Source organism: Candoia aspera, chromosome 6 (assembly GCF_035149785.1).
Source record: "Candoia aspera isolate rCanAsp1 chromosome 6, rCanAsp1.hap2, whole genome shotgun sequence".
Lineage (NCBI taxonomy): Eukaryota > Metazoa > Chordata > Lepidosauria > Squamata > Boidae > Candoia > Candoia aspera.
In genome coordinates, this window is record NC_086158.1 from 95,152,938 (window position 1) to 95,168,838 (window position 15,901).

The 15,901-nt window shown below is 41.1% G+C and overlaps 2 protein-coding genes across 2 annotated transcripts; one reads left to right on the forward strand and one right to left on the reverse strand.

Annotated features, from left to right (window-relative positions):
- Positions 1-211: 211 nt before the first annotated feature.
- On the reverse strand, positions 212-7,061 carry DYDC1 (DPY30 domain containing 1). The gene is given in 5 exon segments (XM_063306598.1): positions 212-325; positions 1,792-1,908; positions 3,570-3,665; positions 5,989-6,111; positions 6,915-7,061. Coding segments are annotated over 5 exon segments (597 nt in total).
- A 5,351-nt stretch (positions 7,062-12,412) lies between these two features.
- On the forward strand, positions 12,413-14,948 carry LOC134499550 (DPY30 domain-containing protein 1-like). Its single transcript, XM_063306243.1, has 3 exons — positions 12,413-12,599; positions 12,704-12,826; positions 14,556-14,948. Exons 1-3 carry the CDS (start codon positions 12,426-12,428, stop codon positions 14,886-14,888), a joined length of 630 nt encoding a protein of 209 aa, XP_063162313.1. The 5' UTR covers positions 12,413-12,425; the 3' UTR covers positions 14,889-14,948.
- Positions 14,949-15,901: the final 953 nt, after the last annotated feature.

A 15,901-nucleotide genomic window follows, 5' to 3' on the forward strand; every position in this document is an offset into this window, starting at 1 on the left:
ATATCGATTCATCTCTCTTGAGTTGAGAATGACTCTAAGAAACTCAGCTTAGATTAGAAACTGACTCTAAGAAGACTTTATAATTATCTTACCATTGCATCATGAAAATATTATATCTTCCAATAAGAAAATAACCATGGAGCATGTTAGGCTACTTTTTTAGTTTTGATTTGTTTTTAATTCTCAATCCACTTAACTGCATTATCTTATTCTAAGTCTCCTTGACGTGGATCATCTGTGTTCGCAGAAAGTCATGACATTTCTGGAATCTACAGCAAAAGGATTATTGATCTTCCTCAGAGTCAGCCAAAGCAGTCATGGCATGCTAAAAATTAGAAAAAGGGGAAGGAAAGAAAAGAAAAGGGAGAAAGCCTGAAGCTGATTTCGTAGGATTATTGGAATTCGTAAAGCACAGCAAAGCAACCAGATTATTTATTTATTTATCTAAAGTGTTTTGATGCCACCGCAATCAGAAAGACTTTCGGCGGCTTGCAGAAAAATGTACAAATTTAGAGTATCCGTGGTAAAAATAAATAAATAAAAACCATCTCCAAGGGAGTACAACAGTAAAAAAATTGTACAGCATTAGATAAATATAAGAGATAATTGCAGATACTAACTTTGGCTGCTGATACCTTTCCTCATGTTCTGATTCTTAAAGTTCTAATGAAAGATTCTTTGGAAAAGTGCCTCTTGTTTTTCAGCATGAATGTTATCTAACATTATCTTTTCAAGACTACCTAAGGATTCCACATCAGCACTGATAAAATATAAAGTCAGTGGAAACTGTAGCCCATTGCCTTATTTGGAAGGGTACCCACTTGTCTAGGCAAATGGCCAAAGGGAAAATGGGTTGGTGGGCAGTATCTTGGGCTCCTAAAGAAGGAAGCCCAAGAAGCTCAGAAACTATCGTTCATACAAAATACAGCAGCTCATTTGTTTGCTGGGGAGACTCACTCCAGGCACATAACACTGGCCCTCCAGGCCCTGCACTGGCTTCCAGTAAGGTTCTGGGTGCAATTCAAAATGCTGGTTTTTACCTAACATGCTCTATATGGCTTCCAAGGTGAACTGACCCACCTGATAACAGTCTTCATTGGAGAAGTCTTTAATAGTCCTTCATTTGGGGGAGGGTAAAAGGTACTGGGTCCCAAGAACAATGTTGGGTGGGGGGATGCACTACTATGGAGTAGTCTCCCTACTGAGGCCATGCTGGCATCCATACTGATAGTTTTCTGAAAGCTGGTAAAGATAGAATCATTCTGGAAAGATTTCAGGGCAGGAACAAAACAGATACTCTTGGCTTGATGGGTAAAGTGATTGTTGAATTGTGAGTTATACACATTGTTAGGTTATGGTTTTATGCTTGATGTTAACTGTTGGGAATCTGTTATGGAATTACAGTAGTATACAAAATTCAAAGATATATGATAGAGATGATAGATAGATAGATAGATAGATAGATAGATAGATAGATAGATAGATAGATAGATAGATAGATAGATGATGGAGATATATGTACAGATACATGTACAGATAGGTATATACTGTATGTATGTATATATATAGAGAGAGATGTAGAGATAGAGATGATAGATAGATAGATAGATAGATAGATAGATAGATAGATAGATGATGGAGATATATGTACAGATACATGTACAGATAGGTATATACTGTATGTATATAGAGAGAGAAAGATGTAAAGAGAGAGAGAGAGAGATGATAGATGTAGAGATAGAGATAGAGGACAGATATGGATGGATGGACAGAGTATTGTACAATACTTACTTCAGACTGTTCCATTTCATCTATCTCATCAACCCTAGTCAGATGAGGAGCCCCGTATTTGTCAGTTAGCTCAGCCAAAGTCTTTGAAGTCGCCTCCTTTTCAGCTGCAATCTTCGCCTAGAACAAAAACTCATTTGCCACTCTATACAGGCTGGTGATGATGGGAGTTACAGTCCAACTAATATGGACAGAATTCTGTTGGGGAATGTTGACCTGTACCTTGTATTCAGTTAAACAAAGCTGACAAGATATAGTGTACATCTATCAAATCAAAGTGTAACCTATTGCCTATTGTGTTTTTCTAAAAAAGAACACTGAGCTGAATAGACAGTATCAGCTGCATCCAATAGTCTTCCCGTGCAAATTGTTTAAAGGTGTGACAGACTTGTATATTAACATATCAAAACTCTTCGGTATTCCCATCCATTTTTCCTGCACAGATCCACTGATTTCTCTCCTGAATTCTATTCAGTGTGATTATTCTGTTTCTTATCTGAAATTCGGAAAAAAATAAAACCGGAAGGAACGACATCAGCAGAAACTTCCTAACAGTACAAGCTATTAAGTCAGTGGAACAGATGCCACATGAAGTGGTGAGTTCTCCTTACTAGAGGTCATTTGTCAGAGATGGCACTGGATAGTGGATCCTGCACAGAACAGGGCATTGGATTAGCAGACCTCAAGGGTCCTTCCAACTCTATGATTCTATGAACTGAAATATTTTAAAGAAAGTGTCAATATGTAACTTGAGTTATTTCCCCATTGCTCAATAGCTATTAGCTCAGAACTATTTTTATTGATATTACACCAAACGTATTTTGCATTTAGCTTGCATTGAAAGCTAACGTATCTAATGTCACCTTTTTTGAATGAATAGAAGTTAGTGTTCAAAATGTGTAGTTACTGAATTTTGCGTAGTAGTTTATCAATAATAATAATTTTTTTAAAAAATTAGGGGAGTACCCAAAAATGCATGTACTAATAAAAAAAAATGAATGTCCAAAAGAATAACATTAAGGAAAATTGGGGAAAAAAACTATTTATAGTATATTATGTAGAACTGCAAAAAATGTGCATCAAAGCACATGCAAATTTTATGAGTAAGGTGTCACCTTCCAAATAGGTAGCTTACTGGACAAATAAACAGCAAACTTTAAAACAAAAGTACCCTCAGGTTTGACAATCAGAACTTGCCCACTCTGCAAAAAATGAGAAATAAAAGGAATCAAAAGGGAGAATTTTTTCCCCTCCTTCCACCTGGTGAGAAGTGAGACTCTTAAGAGCTTGATTTGGTTAATCAGTTAGTATGACTCTGGAAAAAGAAGCTATTCCTTTGGAAATGGCTCCTGAAGTAGAAGTCACTATGTTCAGAAGGCCAGGACTAAATTCAAAATGTGCTGACCTAGATGTAACAGAGCCAGGCTTGTTTGCTTTTTCATATATTAGCTCTCTTTATTGTGGCACTGGGTGTGCACAAGTCCATGGAACAATGGAGACATGTAACCAGTTGACTGGGTGGCCTCAACTGCAGTGCCATCATTGGGCTATTTGGAAAATGCATCACCTGAGGGGCAGGACTCTTTTTCCATCCCTCTCTTTAAGTGAAGAAAGTTGAGAGAGGGTGATGGAGTATGCACCTCATACTGGAAATAAGACAATGTCAAGGAGTCAGCATTTTTCTCTTCTAACCAAGGCCACCTTTGGTGGACTAGCCTGGTTCCTCCTCATTGGGACTATCTTTTTTGGGATAAAAAATATGGGGAGGGATGTTCTCTTACCTCCAAATCTGCCTGTCGTTTCAGCTCCAGTAAGAGCTCCTCTGCCTTCTCTCGTTCAATCTTGTCCCGTTCTTCCTGTTCTCGTTCCATCTGGGCCTGCAACCATTTCATGGAAGTGTTTAAGTTAGCAAAGAGTCATGCCCTTGGGGCTACCTTGGTTCAGATGAAAGAGTTCGCATATGAAATGTCTGCCTGTGTGCATACCATGGGGGAAAAAAACAGGGTGGGGGGGACATAAAAATGAAGAGAATGCTGGAAGCTCTGTTATTAAATTCTGAATGTAATGGAAGAGACACTTGATACTTATGGCTCATCCTCACATCCTTCTGATCATGGCATGGCAGATGCCTTGCTAAGTGTTGATGAAGGACATGTCCTCGTGACATTGCCTTTGTCTAATCTCTAATCCAATGCAGAGGCAGCTTTTGGTCATCTTTAGCCATTCCGATTTTAAAATTGTGTTTTCCCCATTTTCTTGACCATAACATTGCCATATGAATGTTCTGCCTCACGCCACTAATGATGAGGTCAAGGACACAGTCAAGGGCTAAGATCTGCTCAGCTCCTCTTGGCCACATTAGGCTGGTACAGATACACTCCCTTTTCTCCAGCTGCTCAGCATTGTCCATCAAGGGTATTCTGACTTGTACTTTAGTAGAGACCAGATCCCTGGCTTCCAGAGAGGCATCTGGTGGTAACAATGCCTGACTGGATCTTTCTGACTAGAAAAATGGGACCAGCACTGGCTTGAGAGAATGCTAGTCTTTGGGTGTGAGGGTGTGCATATATGGGGAGAGGACAAGGAGAAAGGAGTGATCTGGTTGCCTCTCTCTCTCCCATCCTCATCCCAGTAATTCATCTAGGACAGTGTTTCTCAACCTTGGCAGCTTTAGGATGGGTGGACTTCAACTCCCAGGATTCTGAGAGTTGAAGTCCCCCCCCCCCCAAAAAAAAACACCTGACTAGATAGAAGGGGACGAACTGATCAGGCTTTGAAAATTGCCAAAAAGGTGGCCAGGAGTGTCTCTGGCTAAGATCCATCGATCTGATCTCAATTCAGTGGCTTCCCTTATCTACCTGATGCGCATCTGCCACTTCCACTCTCTGACCTTGGTCCCTTGAACGCATGCCAGGCAAACAAGAGAGTGTGAATTGGTGCCAACTCTGGGTTCCCCAGAAGTTTGTTCTAAGCCAGAGCTGGGGTTATCTGAGCTGCTTCCTTTGGGAGGAGAGATTGCCCTTTTGTGGAGGGTAAACACAGTTTAGCCCTGTTCCAGAAGAGCGATGTTCTCAAAGAGCACTCTGCCTAAGTAACGCTATACCAAAACAAGCCTGACCGTCAGCTGAACACACCCATGCAGAACATTTGTGCAAGATCAAAGCAAGTTTTTACAGATGGCTAAGCCCCTTACTCTAGCCATCGGTTAAAACTCACCCTCCAATAGTCCAGTCCCATATTAAGGAAGTCACTGGTGGATATTGTTGCAGCTCACTAGTGCAACAGTAGGAACTGGACTATTGGAAGGTAAATGAAGCCAGGAAACCCACCAATCACTTTCCTAAATTTTCCTTAATCTGTCCCACAATAGGGTGCCTTAGTAATAAACAAACAAAAAAATTGATATGCTTTTCTGCTCCCTCAAGAATTGGAGGAGGAAAGCACTTTAATGTGGCCAGGAAGAAGAAACCTTAGTTTTCAACAGCATCACTGAGTCATAGACTGCACATGCATTTTAAACCACAGTGGCCGGATGCATTCAGCCCTCTGAGCTATAATACAAGCATTGTTTTTTGGCTTTTTTTGAAGGAGGGTGGTTGGTTTTGGCTTCAGGAATTACATAAACCCAGCCTACGTCTGCTGAAAGCAAGAATGATTTAATGTTGCGTCTTTGCTTTTCTACATTTATGAGCATAATAATCTCCTAACCTTAAACCGTAGCTTTACATTTAACAAACTTAATTCAACCCCAGTATGTGGGAGTAAACAGTGAATGAATGAATGAATGAATGGTAAATGAATAGTAAATCATAATAGATTAAAAGGTTTAGATCTTTTAAATGTATCTGTGTCTTTATGCCACAAGATGCAGGCTCAAATAGGCAGCATAATTCTAGAGCAGTCAGAAGAAAAACATAACTGTAATTGTTGCATTGATACAGGTATATCTGGACATAATAACAACATTTACATTTCATATCTATGAACCAGACTTGACAGGCTAATCTGGCCTGAGAGATGACATACGGAATTGGTTCATTTTGAGAAGATGGCTCAAGTAATGTGGCAAAGTCAACATTGCAAAATAAAATATTTTAAATCAGGGAACATGCATGTCCCCACAGCCTAAAGTATATAATCAGAAGACTTAAACAACAGCGATTACGCTCATATCTACGTTTTTTTAAAAAATCGTCCTACCTGTCTCTCTCCTTCCAGCTTTTGTTGAATCAAAAGTTCTTCTTCTTTCATTTTTTCTAACATTTCCACTTCTTTTTGAGCCTCCTCCCGCTCTCGCTCCAGTTCTTCCCTGTCCAATTTCCTCTAAGGGTGCAATAAAACAAACATTTGACAGTTCCCACAACTGCAGTGCCTTTTAGAAAATCAGGTTCTGTGGGTGGAAGCAGAGAGAACTCGGTGCCCGTTCTGCATACAAATAGAGTGGAGTACAATGGAAGAAGGGGAGCAGACAAACCATCCCCCTTCCATTTTAGTTTCAGAGTGCCACCCATTTTTTAAAAGGACTGGACCAAATAGATGTCAAAAGGAGGGAGTTTTCACCCCATCAATCCTTCAGAAGCAGTTTGAAGGCAGTCCCCAATCCCCTTGATTTTTCTCTTTATTTTTGCCAGCCTCAAAACTCTGAGAATAAGGAGCAAAGAACTTTATTTTATCTTGGCTGTGCCTGGAGCTGGAGAAACAAAATTCCCTTTCTTTCTCTCCATGCGAGACTAAAATAAAATATATTACTCACACCCTCTCATCCCATCTACAATTTATTTATGGTGTGCATTTCTCTGATGAAAGGAAGGGAGGGAGGAGAGATGAAAGAGGGAAGGGAAGGGAAGGGACAAAGCTGTTGCCATGAGGGAGAGCTGAAAAGCCATCACACCTTTTCCCTTGAAAGATCTCAAACCCAGGAGCTGGGAGGCCTGGTGAAGTAGGAGCTCCTGCCAATGGGGAATGTGACTGCCCATGTTAAAGAAAAAAAATATATTTTCAGACCTTGGCAGAGCTAGAAACAAAGACTCAGCTCCCAAAAACTGTCCATGCCGTGAAACTGCAGAAATCCTGAGCTGCTTTCAAATTGTTCAGAACACCAAGAAGGTTAGAAGTGGAAACCCCACCTGCAGTTCTTCAATCATATTCTTTTTATATTTGTAAATCCAGTGGGCCAGGTACAGTATGGGATCTGATGGTCGATGTTCCGCAATTTCAGCAAGGCCTTCCGCTAAGCAAGGGCCCAGGGATTTTCTGAGGTAGGCACTCTCCATTTTTGGTTCCTGGGTAGCTCTAGATTAGAGATCTATTAAAATAATAATAAAGAAAAAACAAGTTGAATAATAAATTCCCATTATGTTTCCATTACTAATTATTATAAGTTTTCTTGAGCCTCCGATCTAAAAACCATCAAAAAAAGAGGAAGAGGAAGAGGAAGAGGAAGAAATAAAGATGTTGGAATGATAGCAAGATGGTTTTACCCTTTCAGAAATCAGTATTTGAGAACTGGCCTACAGTTGTACTCATTCAGCACAGAACCCGGAATCCTATTCAAATAGAAAACAAGCTAACTGCTAATTTAGTCTGACCTCTGCTTAAGAACATGGATAAGGTACACCTCCAAAACCAGACCCACGTTACTTTGAAAAAGAGTTTTATTAATTTGAAACACAAATGCCCGTAATTTGTTCTTCTTGCTACTCACCAGCTATTGGAAGAAGCTTTGTGGATAACCAAGGGACAGGATGCTTCCTTTGTATCTTAGCAACGCAGCAATACTGCATCTCTCTAGACTCCGCTATACCTGATTTTTCAGGGAGAAAAGAAAGAGGGGAGGGATATGTATGTGTGTGTGCTTATGTTATATTTATGTTATATTAATCTCTCATCAGATCTTCGTATAGATTGGGGGGAATGCTATGGATGCTGCACTGTTGGGTTCACTACACTACCTTTTTTATTATTATTTCTATCCTGCCTTTATTATTTTTAAAATCACTCAAGGCAGCAAACATACCTAAGACTCCTTCCTCCTCCTTTTTTCCCCACAACAGCAACCCTGTGAGGTGAGCTGGGCTGAGGGAGAGGGACTGGCCCCAGGTCACCCAGCCAGCTTTCATGCCTCAGGCGGGACTAGAACTCACCGACTCCTGGTTTCTAGCCTAGCACCTTAGCCACTAGACCAAACTGGCTCTCTCTATATATTATTGTCTCTGTAAATTAGTTCAATATCCTTTTTAAAAGCTACTTGTGATGAAAAGAAAAGTTGTTGGCTTATTTTATGGATAAAATGTGATCACGTTAGTAATATTCTTGGCTTGTGTTTTTTTACCCACATGATAGACATCTGGCAAGAAATTAATCCAGTGTAAAGATTTCAATATCCACTATTAATAGCTATTGATGAGCAGGCGTTCTCTATTCATTTAATAAAACAAAACAAATGAAACATAATAAAGATCTAAATTAAGGGAGGGAGGGTGGATTCAGCCATTTCCCCCTCAATAGTTTATATTCTATTTAGAATATGAATTAGTATAGTGAAATATGCTGCTGCTGTTTTTTTCTTATTTATCATCTCTAATAATTCTTCTGTGATATATATTGATGAGAGAGAAAGAGGGAAAGAGAGAGAATGAGAATCCATCCATCCATCCATCCTTCCCAGTGTTTCTCAACCTTGGCAACTTTAAGATGCGTGGACTTCAACTCCCAGAATTCCCCAGCCAGCATATGTAGACTTCAACTCCTAGAATTTATGCATGCTGGCTGGGGAATTCTGGGAGTTGAAGTCCACGCATCTTAAAGTTCCTAACAGTGAGAAACACTGATGTAGACAGTCTATGTCTGTGACATATATTCGCCAGTTGGTGGCAGGATCTAGTCAACCTTTTTGTTGTTGTTTATTCATTCATTTGCTTCCAACTGGTGATAAATCCTTCCATGGAAGATCAGAATTTCAGGGTTATAAACTAGAGCAAGAAATTTAAAACTCCATCCCAGCGGAAGGCAATAAAACTGCATGGATGGGTCCATGAAGGAGCTGAGCTCCATTTTCCAAATATCTTGGGACTGACTGCTAGTGTTATTATCCAGAAGGCAGATACACAAGCACACATCCCACTTGACTGGTCCTAAAGAAGGCACCTTTGCTCTCCTTGTTACAAGCACAGTAGGACTGCCATCAGTAGCCAAAGTCCTGCCTTACATTTTCTATCAGATTATGAGGTTGTCTTCCCACACCACCTACTCTTTCCCTGAGACCTGGGGGGCGGGGTGTGTGGCAGCGATGGGGGGGTGCTCTTCCCACAGGCGTGTGGTTCACAGAAGGATATGTCTGGTAGCCCTCCAGGTTTAGAGTTCCCCCCCAAATGAAGTCCAGGTGGAACAGCCCAGATGGGCTTTTTAGTTGGCAACTGAAGGCCTCCCAATTCACCAGGCATCTGTAGGAGTGCTTTTCAGAAGGAGAACTCATAGAACATAGGGACCTTGGAGGTCTTCTAGTCCAACCCCTCCCTTAGAAGCCCACTGGGGGACTTTGCCACGGTCTTCTCCTCCATGCATAATAGGCTTCCCTGAGAAAAAAAGTGGAATAAAAAGGCAACTTATTGTTACTATTTTTATTCTCAGGCAGGAAACGAAAATTACACCACGACGGAAGGCAATGCATCACATTTAGCCCTTATCTGGAATGCAGAAAGCTATTCTCCCGGTAATTCATCGACACACTGTATAAACTTGCTGCGCTTTTATGCGGGAGTTTTAAGGCACAACTTTTGTTTCCCAAGCAAATCTTTTTCTTTTCTTTCTCAGTGGGACTCATCAGCCAATCAGATTCTCCCTCCACCCCGGATTCGTCATGCAGAAGACTCCGTGACGTCACGAGCCCGGGGTGGGAGGGATCCGGGCCAGGTGTTTGGTTGCCAGGCGACGAAGGAACGCCGAGACCGCGCGCCCGTAGCAAAATCCCGGTGCGACGATTGCAGTAAGGTTAATGGTATTAGCGAGCGATTGCAAGGGAGCCAGCTTCCTTTTCCAGCCTGATCTTTCTCAGGCGATGCAGAAAGCGAGGAAAGAGGTCAGCCGAGCGGCAGGTGAGTTTCTTTCTAGCTGGAGGAATCAGAGCGCAAAGTGTGCATGTTTTAAATCTTGAGTAGCTTCCCTGCCCAGCCGCGCTATTCCCTCCGCATGAATTCTAAGTCTAAGAGGTTCTGAAAAGGAGGATTTGTTTTTTTTGTTTTTTTGGCCCTCCTGGTTTTTTGCATAACTGTTTTATGAGACCCTGAAAAGGTGTTCCTTGAGACATTTTTGGAGGTCTTTTTTCTTGCTGAGAAGTTTTGCCTGGGTGGCAAATATGTACTGTATATTCCTACATTATAGAGTGGTCTGGAGAAAGGCACAGCTCCATGTTATGCATTCTCATATGTGCTGCCCTCTGATGGTTCCTTTCCAATAACAGAAATACTCCATGGGAGCTGCTGAGGTGTGGCTTCTATTCTGTCATCAGAATGAAGATAAAAGTGTTGCCTCACTGGGAGTCATTAAATTTCGTTGGGTCGAAAGGGGTACAGCTTGTTGCTGCTCTACAAAGATGGAGCCGACAGCAAGCAACAGCTGCTCTTCTCAGACAAGCTAAGCAAGAGTGGGCCTGGTCAGAACTTGGATGGAATGCCACAAGGAAAGCCCAGAGGTCTAGATTGGAGTGGGAAGGTGAAACAAAAATCCCAATGGAAAACATTGGTAGACCAAGATGGATGGATGGGTCCATGTAATCCACAGGGAGCTGAGTTCAACTTTGTCATTTTACTTCCTTTCACAAGGTTGGCAGGACACCTATTTTACAGTGATCTACTTTGCCTTCTGTCTCTGAAGAGGCATTTCACTGCGATGAGGACTGACTAGGATCTATTTGGAAATTTGGTCTCCATAAATCTCTTGGTACAAAGGTATGTGAATTCTGCATAAGTAAATTGATTGTGCAATAGGATGTAAGCATAGATATGAGTATCTTCTTCCTAGCATTATTCCCACGCTATGGCAGGGTCCGCTTGTTGGCATATCCGTCTCCATTTGGCTCAATCCAAGGGATCTTCAGGGGTGATGTTTACGCATTCCATGTCCTCCTTAATGTGGTCCATCCACCGTTTCTTGGGTCTACCGCGGGGCTGCCAGCCACCAGGGTCGAGGTACATGGCTGTCCCTGCCACCGAGTCTTCTTTGCCGTGTACGACGTGTCCACACCATCTAAGCCTGCCTTCCCGCAGTTTTGCCACGATTGGCACAACTCCCAGTCATCATCGGACGTCGTCGTTCATGGCGTGGTCAAATCACGTTTGTTGAAGGCACCATCGGAGCATTCGCATTTCCATCACGTGCAGGGCCTGCTTGTGTTTTGCTGTCGCTAGCCAGCACTCCGATCTGTAGAGGGCAACTGGGCGCACAACCGTTCTGTAGACCTTTGACTTGAGGCATAGGGGCATCCGACAATCACACAGGACTCCAGTCACCTGGCATCACTTCATCCAGGTGGCGTTGACACAGGCACGGGCATCTGGAAAGTTATCGGTATAAAATGCCTTCAATGATAGATGGAGCGACGCATCGGTTGAAGTGTACCTCAGTCGTATCAATGGTTATGTCCTGTCAAATTTTGGAACTGAAGGCTATGCTCCCAGAAGCACAGATATGAGTTTACAACATGATAACGATTTACGAGAGAGCCAGTTTGGTGCAGTGGTTAAGGCACCAGGCTAGAAACCAGGAGACCCTGAGTTCTAGTCCCACCTTAGGCATAAAACCATCTAGGTGACCTTGGGCCAGTCATACCCTCTCAGCCCTGGGAAGGAGGCAATGGCAAACCACTTCTGAAGAACCTTTCAAAGAAAACTGCAGGGACTTGTCCAGGCAGTCTTCGAGAATCAGACACAAATGAACGGATTAAAAAAAAAACATTTACCTAAATATTTAGAGAAATGTTAATGTGAATTCATCTAAACATGAATTTGCATATGTAAAAACAGTCATATACAATTTATTTATTCATTCATTCAATTTATATGGCTGCCAATCTTAAACAAGTGACTCTGGGTGGCTAACAACCATAACAAAACCCAGCAAAAAATACTAATTAAATAATCAACCAACAGCTGAGATAAAAATAACAACAACAAAGCAACCATCAATACAAGTACAACACAAATATTTCAGTAAAATCCTCATGTTTCTACCTTTTCGTTTCTACCTTTTTTGCAAATGATATATATATTTCTTTTAAAAACTAATCTATTTTCCTTTTCTCTTTGTCTCTCTCACTTCACATTCTCTATTCTGCTGACTAAATACATAGATCCACAGATTCCCTTGTCCGTCATTCTTCTGCCATTCTCCTAGTGAATTTTGTTTGTTTGATTTCTCAACTCAGTGTGGGTCTAACAATTGGTATCAGATATATATTAGTTTAGTTAATAAGAGGTACAAAAAGAAAAACTACCCTTTGAAAATAGAGGTATGCAACATAATGTCTTCTCTGCAAGAACTTAATTAGAACGTAGATTCATTCTAAGGACTGGCCTGCAACAATTTATTTTGTTTCGTATAAACAGATAACGTGGTATAAGTTAATCCAGTGCATCGAATCAATGCAGAGTGAAAGGCAGAAGGTGGGAACAGACATCAGATACCTCAAGGAAAACCTTGGAACGTGCTTGGCTGAAGGACTTGCAGAAGTGGCGGATCACCGGCCAGTGGATCCCATCCGTTTCCTGGCATCCTGGATTTGCAGCTATAATGAAAATAGAAAGAAAGAAGAAAAGGTGATGCATTAATGAAAAAAACCAAAGTTGAAGAAAGCTTGTCTCAGCATGACTGAATCAAATTCTCTTTCCTCCCAATTTCCCTATCCCTTGTGCTCTTCTAGGAAAAGACAGAAAAGGACCACCTAGAATTTCAACATGAAGAATTTCTTGCAGACTTGGAGAGGACAGAAGAGCTGAAAGCTGAAGAACTTCTGATGGCCCAGAAATTTGAAGAGCGGCAGAAGGTCTGGCTCTCTTAATCTTACACTAAAGTTCTTTCTTTAAAGGCCATATTTGGCTCACTGGTTCAATTGGACAAATTGTTGAAGCAGTTGTAAAAGAAAAATGTATATAGAAAAATAGGTCAGTTCATAGCATTGCTGTTGGATTTTAAGCCAGATGGATACAGGGTGGTAGCTTAAAGTGAACTGAATACAGTTTTATTCTATAAAGGATCTTTCTGAGGAGCAAACAGAAGATACTACTGCAAAATTAACTGAGATAGATGGAGGATCACACCAACCTTTGGGGAAAGAAGCGGTTGAAGAGAAAGCAGATGAAGTGAGTATCTATTTTAATTTGCCATGTTATTAAAACCCCTAAACCAGGCCTTTGAAGTTCATTTGGCATTAAAATGAAGCAGTGATTTCTACCTGCTGGGAGTCTCCCTAACTTTATATTGCTTTACAATGGAGTAGAAGTTACAATATACTGAAGAGAGAGAGAGAAAAAACACTTCCCAAAAGTGTGTGTTTGGGGTTGACAGGCATGTAAAGCAACAATGGTTAACTTCAGTGTCCCCCCAAGCTAGAAATGTGTTTCAAAGGAGGGATAAAAAAGCACTCTTGATTAAAATAACCATGCTGTGAGATGTGGTCTGTGCATGATGGATGCATATAATCCAGGGGTATATACTTTGGTAAGAGTTGTCTGAAGGCCATAAGAACATTCAGGCCAGGGTCTAGACCTGCCCAGCTTGGAGATCACTTGCGTGGAATTTGGAACACGTGTAGATGGAATTCTGCAAAACATGAGAATTTTTAGGAAGAGGAGGATATGGCTGAAACATCACAAGACTGCATTAATTTTCCAGATGTCAGCATTCTGATCTTGGAGGAGCTACTGCAGAAAATCTGAGATTTGGTCCTCATGAGATATGGACCTGCTTCTCCTCTATATTTATAGAGGCAGGGATGCTTTGTTCTGGGGAAGGTTTGTGCAAAGCAGTTTTTCAAAACTACTTTGAGGGGCAATGTTCTTCGCCCCTCCCTCCCTCATGGAAGCAAAGCAGACCCTTTGCTTCTGCTTGCCTTGCTTCAAGATCCACCACAAGTTCTGGCAGCTGGAAGAGGTTTCCACTGCGCCTTGTACATAATCCTCTTCTGATTCTTCCATTTGGCTAATGGAAGCACCGGAGAGGGCAAGATGGGGCATTTCGTTCGGGAGAATTATCATTGTGTCCTTGTTTTGATGGGGAAATTTGCATCATTACTTCACTCAGGCCTAAAAATCTGTACTGAAGCTGCAACTTGGCTTTTGTGCAAGCTTCGTTCTTGTCCTGATTTTGAAGTACTGGAATCAGTCTTGTTTAAGACTAGTGTGATTGAATATCTAGCAGACTCTGAGAACATAAAGGAGGGAAGAGGACCGTTGCAGAAAAATGTCCTTGTTCCAAAGTAGGAAGGAAGCACGAGACAGAGACTCAGAGTAATTCTGCTTTAATTACACTAAGTGTAAGTTGATCTGGAGAATTGCTCTGGAGGCTTTCAAGATTGTTGTGAAGCCCTTCAAGGCTGTCAGACTCAGGAAATAAGAACCACTTGGATTTCTGGAATGATCTTTTTTGCTAGTAGGGTAATGTTGTTACATTATAATGTTATATTATAATCTTGAAAGCCTAGACTACTAAAGATTGGTTTAAAAGAGGAATTTTAATAGTGTACTCATGTGGATGAAACTAATCTTCACTCATAGATGACAACCAAAGAAAAGGTGCGACGCATGCCTGAAGAATATGAAACTAAGTCAACGCAAGAGGCATTAGAAAACACACTAGATCAAGTTGACCTAAATGTTGTAATGAATGAGCTGGATGAGCTATCGGGCAAAGTAAGTCCTAGTTTAACCCTCCAGGAAGCCTTGTTGGAAATTGCTGCAGATGAAAATTTAAGTCCCAAAGTCTTAGATGACAGAGGGGAAGACCAGTTGGAACAAGAAAGAGCAACCGAGAAGGAGCATGACATACAAGCAGAAGATGACACTCAGGCTGAGAAATACAGATCTGCTCACAATGGGAATTCAGAATAATTGCACAATTCGTGTATACTTGGAAGAAAATCCTGTTGTGTTCAAAAGGCTTTGTACGAAAACTTTGTTTCGCAAAGAAATGTAACCTGAACTGATGAAAATGTTTTGAGTGTGTGATAGTGCCGGTTTTCCAGCATAGTTACCCTGGGATGTTATACAGATAACATGGATCAACAGATGGTAACTAATATTAGTCTTGGGAAAGTAGATGTGTTCCTGTAGCGTTTGTTTTTATGCCTTTGTCTGTTGGAAGGAATGACATTTATCTGCACTGGAAATCCTCTTATGCAATTGATTGCAAGTGAGGCTCAATAAGCAGTAAGACTCTTACATAACTGCAATTATAGATGATCTGGGGGCAGAAGGAATTATTCTCAAGATCATGGTTGACACAGTCCACACAAGGTTGACACAGTCCACACAAGACATTTTGCATGTGTGGAGCCATCGTCAACGTTATAGATGTGTGGCACTGGTTTGGAGACACATTATATGAACTTGTGCCTCTGCATAGGAGCTACGTATATATTCTATACACAGGTCATACAGAGAGGCACAGGTTCACATACAGTGTCTCCAAATCACTGTCACACGCCTATCTATATGTGTGTGTGCACTTGCATGTGTGTGTGTAAAATTGGACATTGGGCACAAACCTAAGAGATGCATTCACGCAAAATGCTAAACTGAGTTTTTTCTGTGATTGGGTGGCTGTGAGTGAACACAGTCCATTTCATTAGATTATAGTTCAGTGCACTATGCAAACCTAGAAATGGAGTTAATTCCTTAATCAGGTTAAGGGTGTTGTATGAATGTAGCCACGCACTTCTTTAAAAAAAATGTTGCAAAGTAAAGAATTGAGTATCAGATTTAAAATCATCCAAGCAAATTGCCATTAAATGTAGTAGCCTCCTGCCTTTATAAAGTGATTCGCTCTTTGAAAGAATATTGCTGATAAATGTGTCTTTTAAATTGTAAACTTTCGGGGGCAGGAAACTCTTCTTTAACATAGT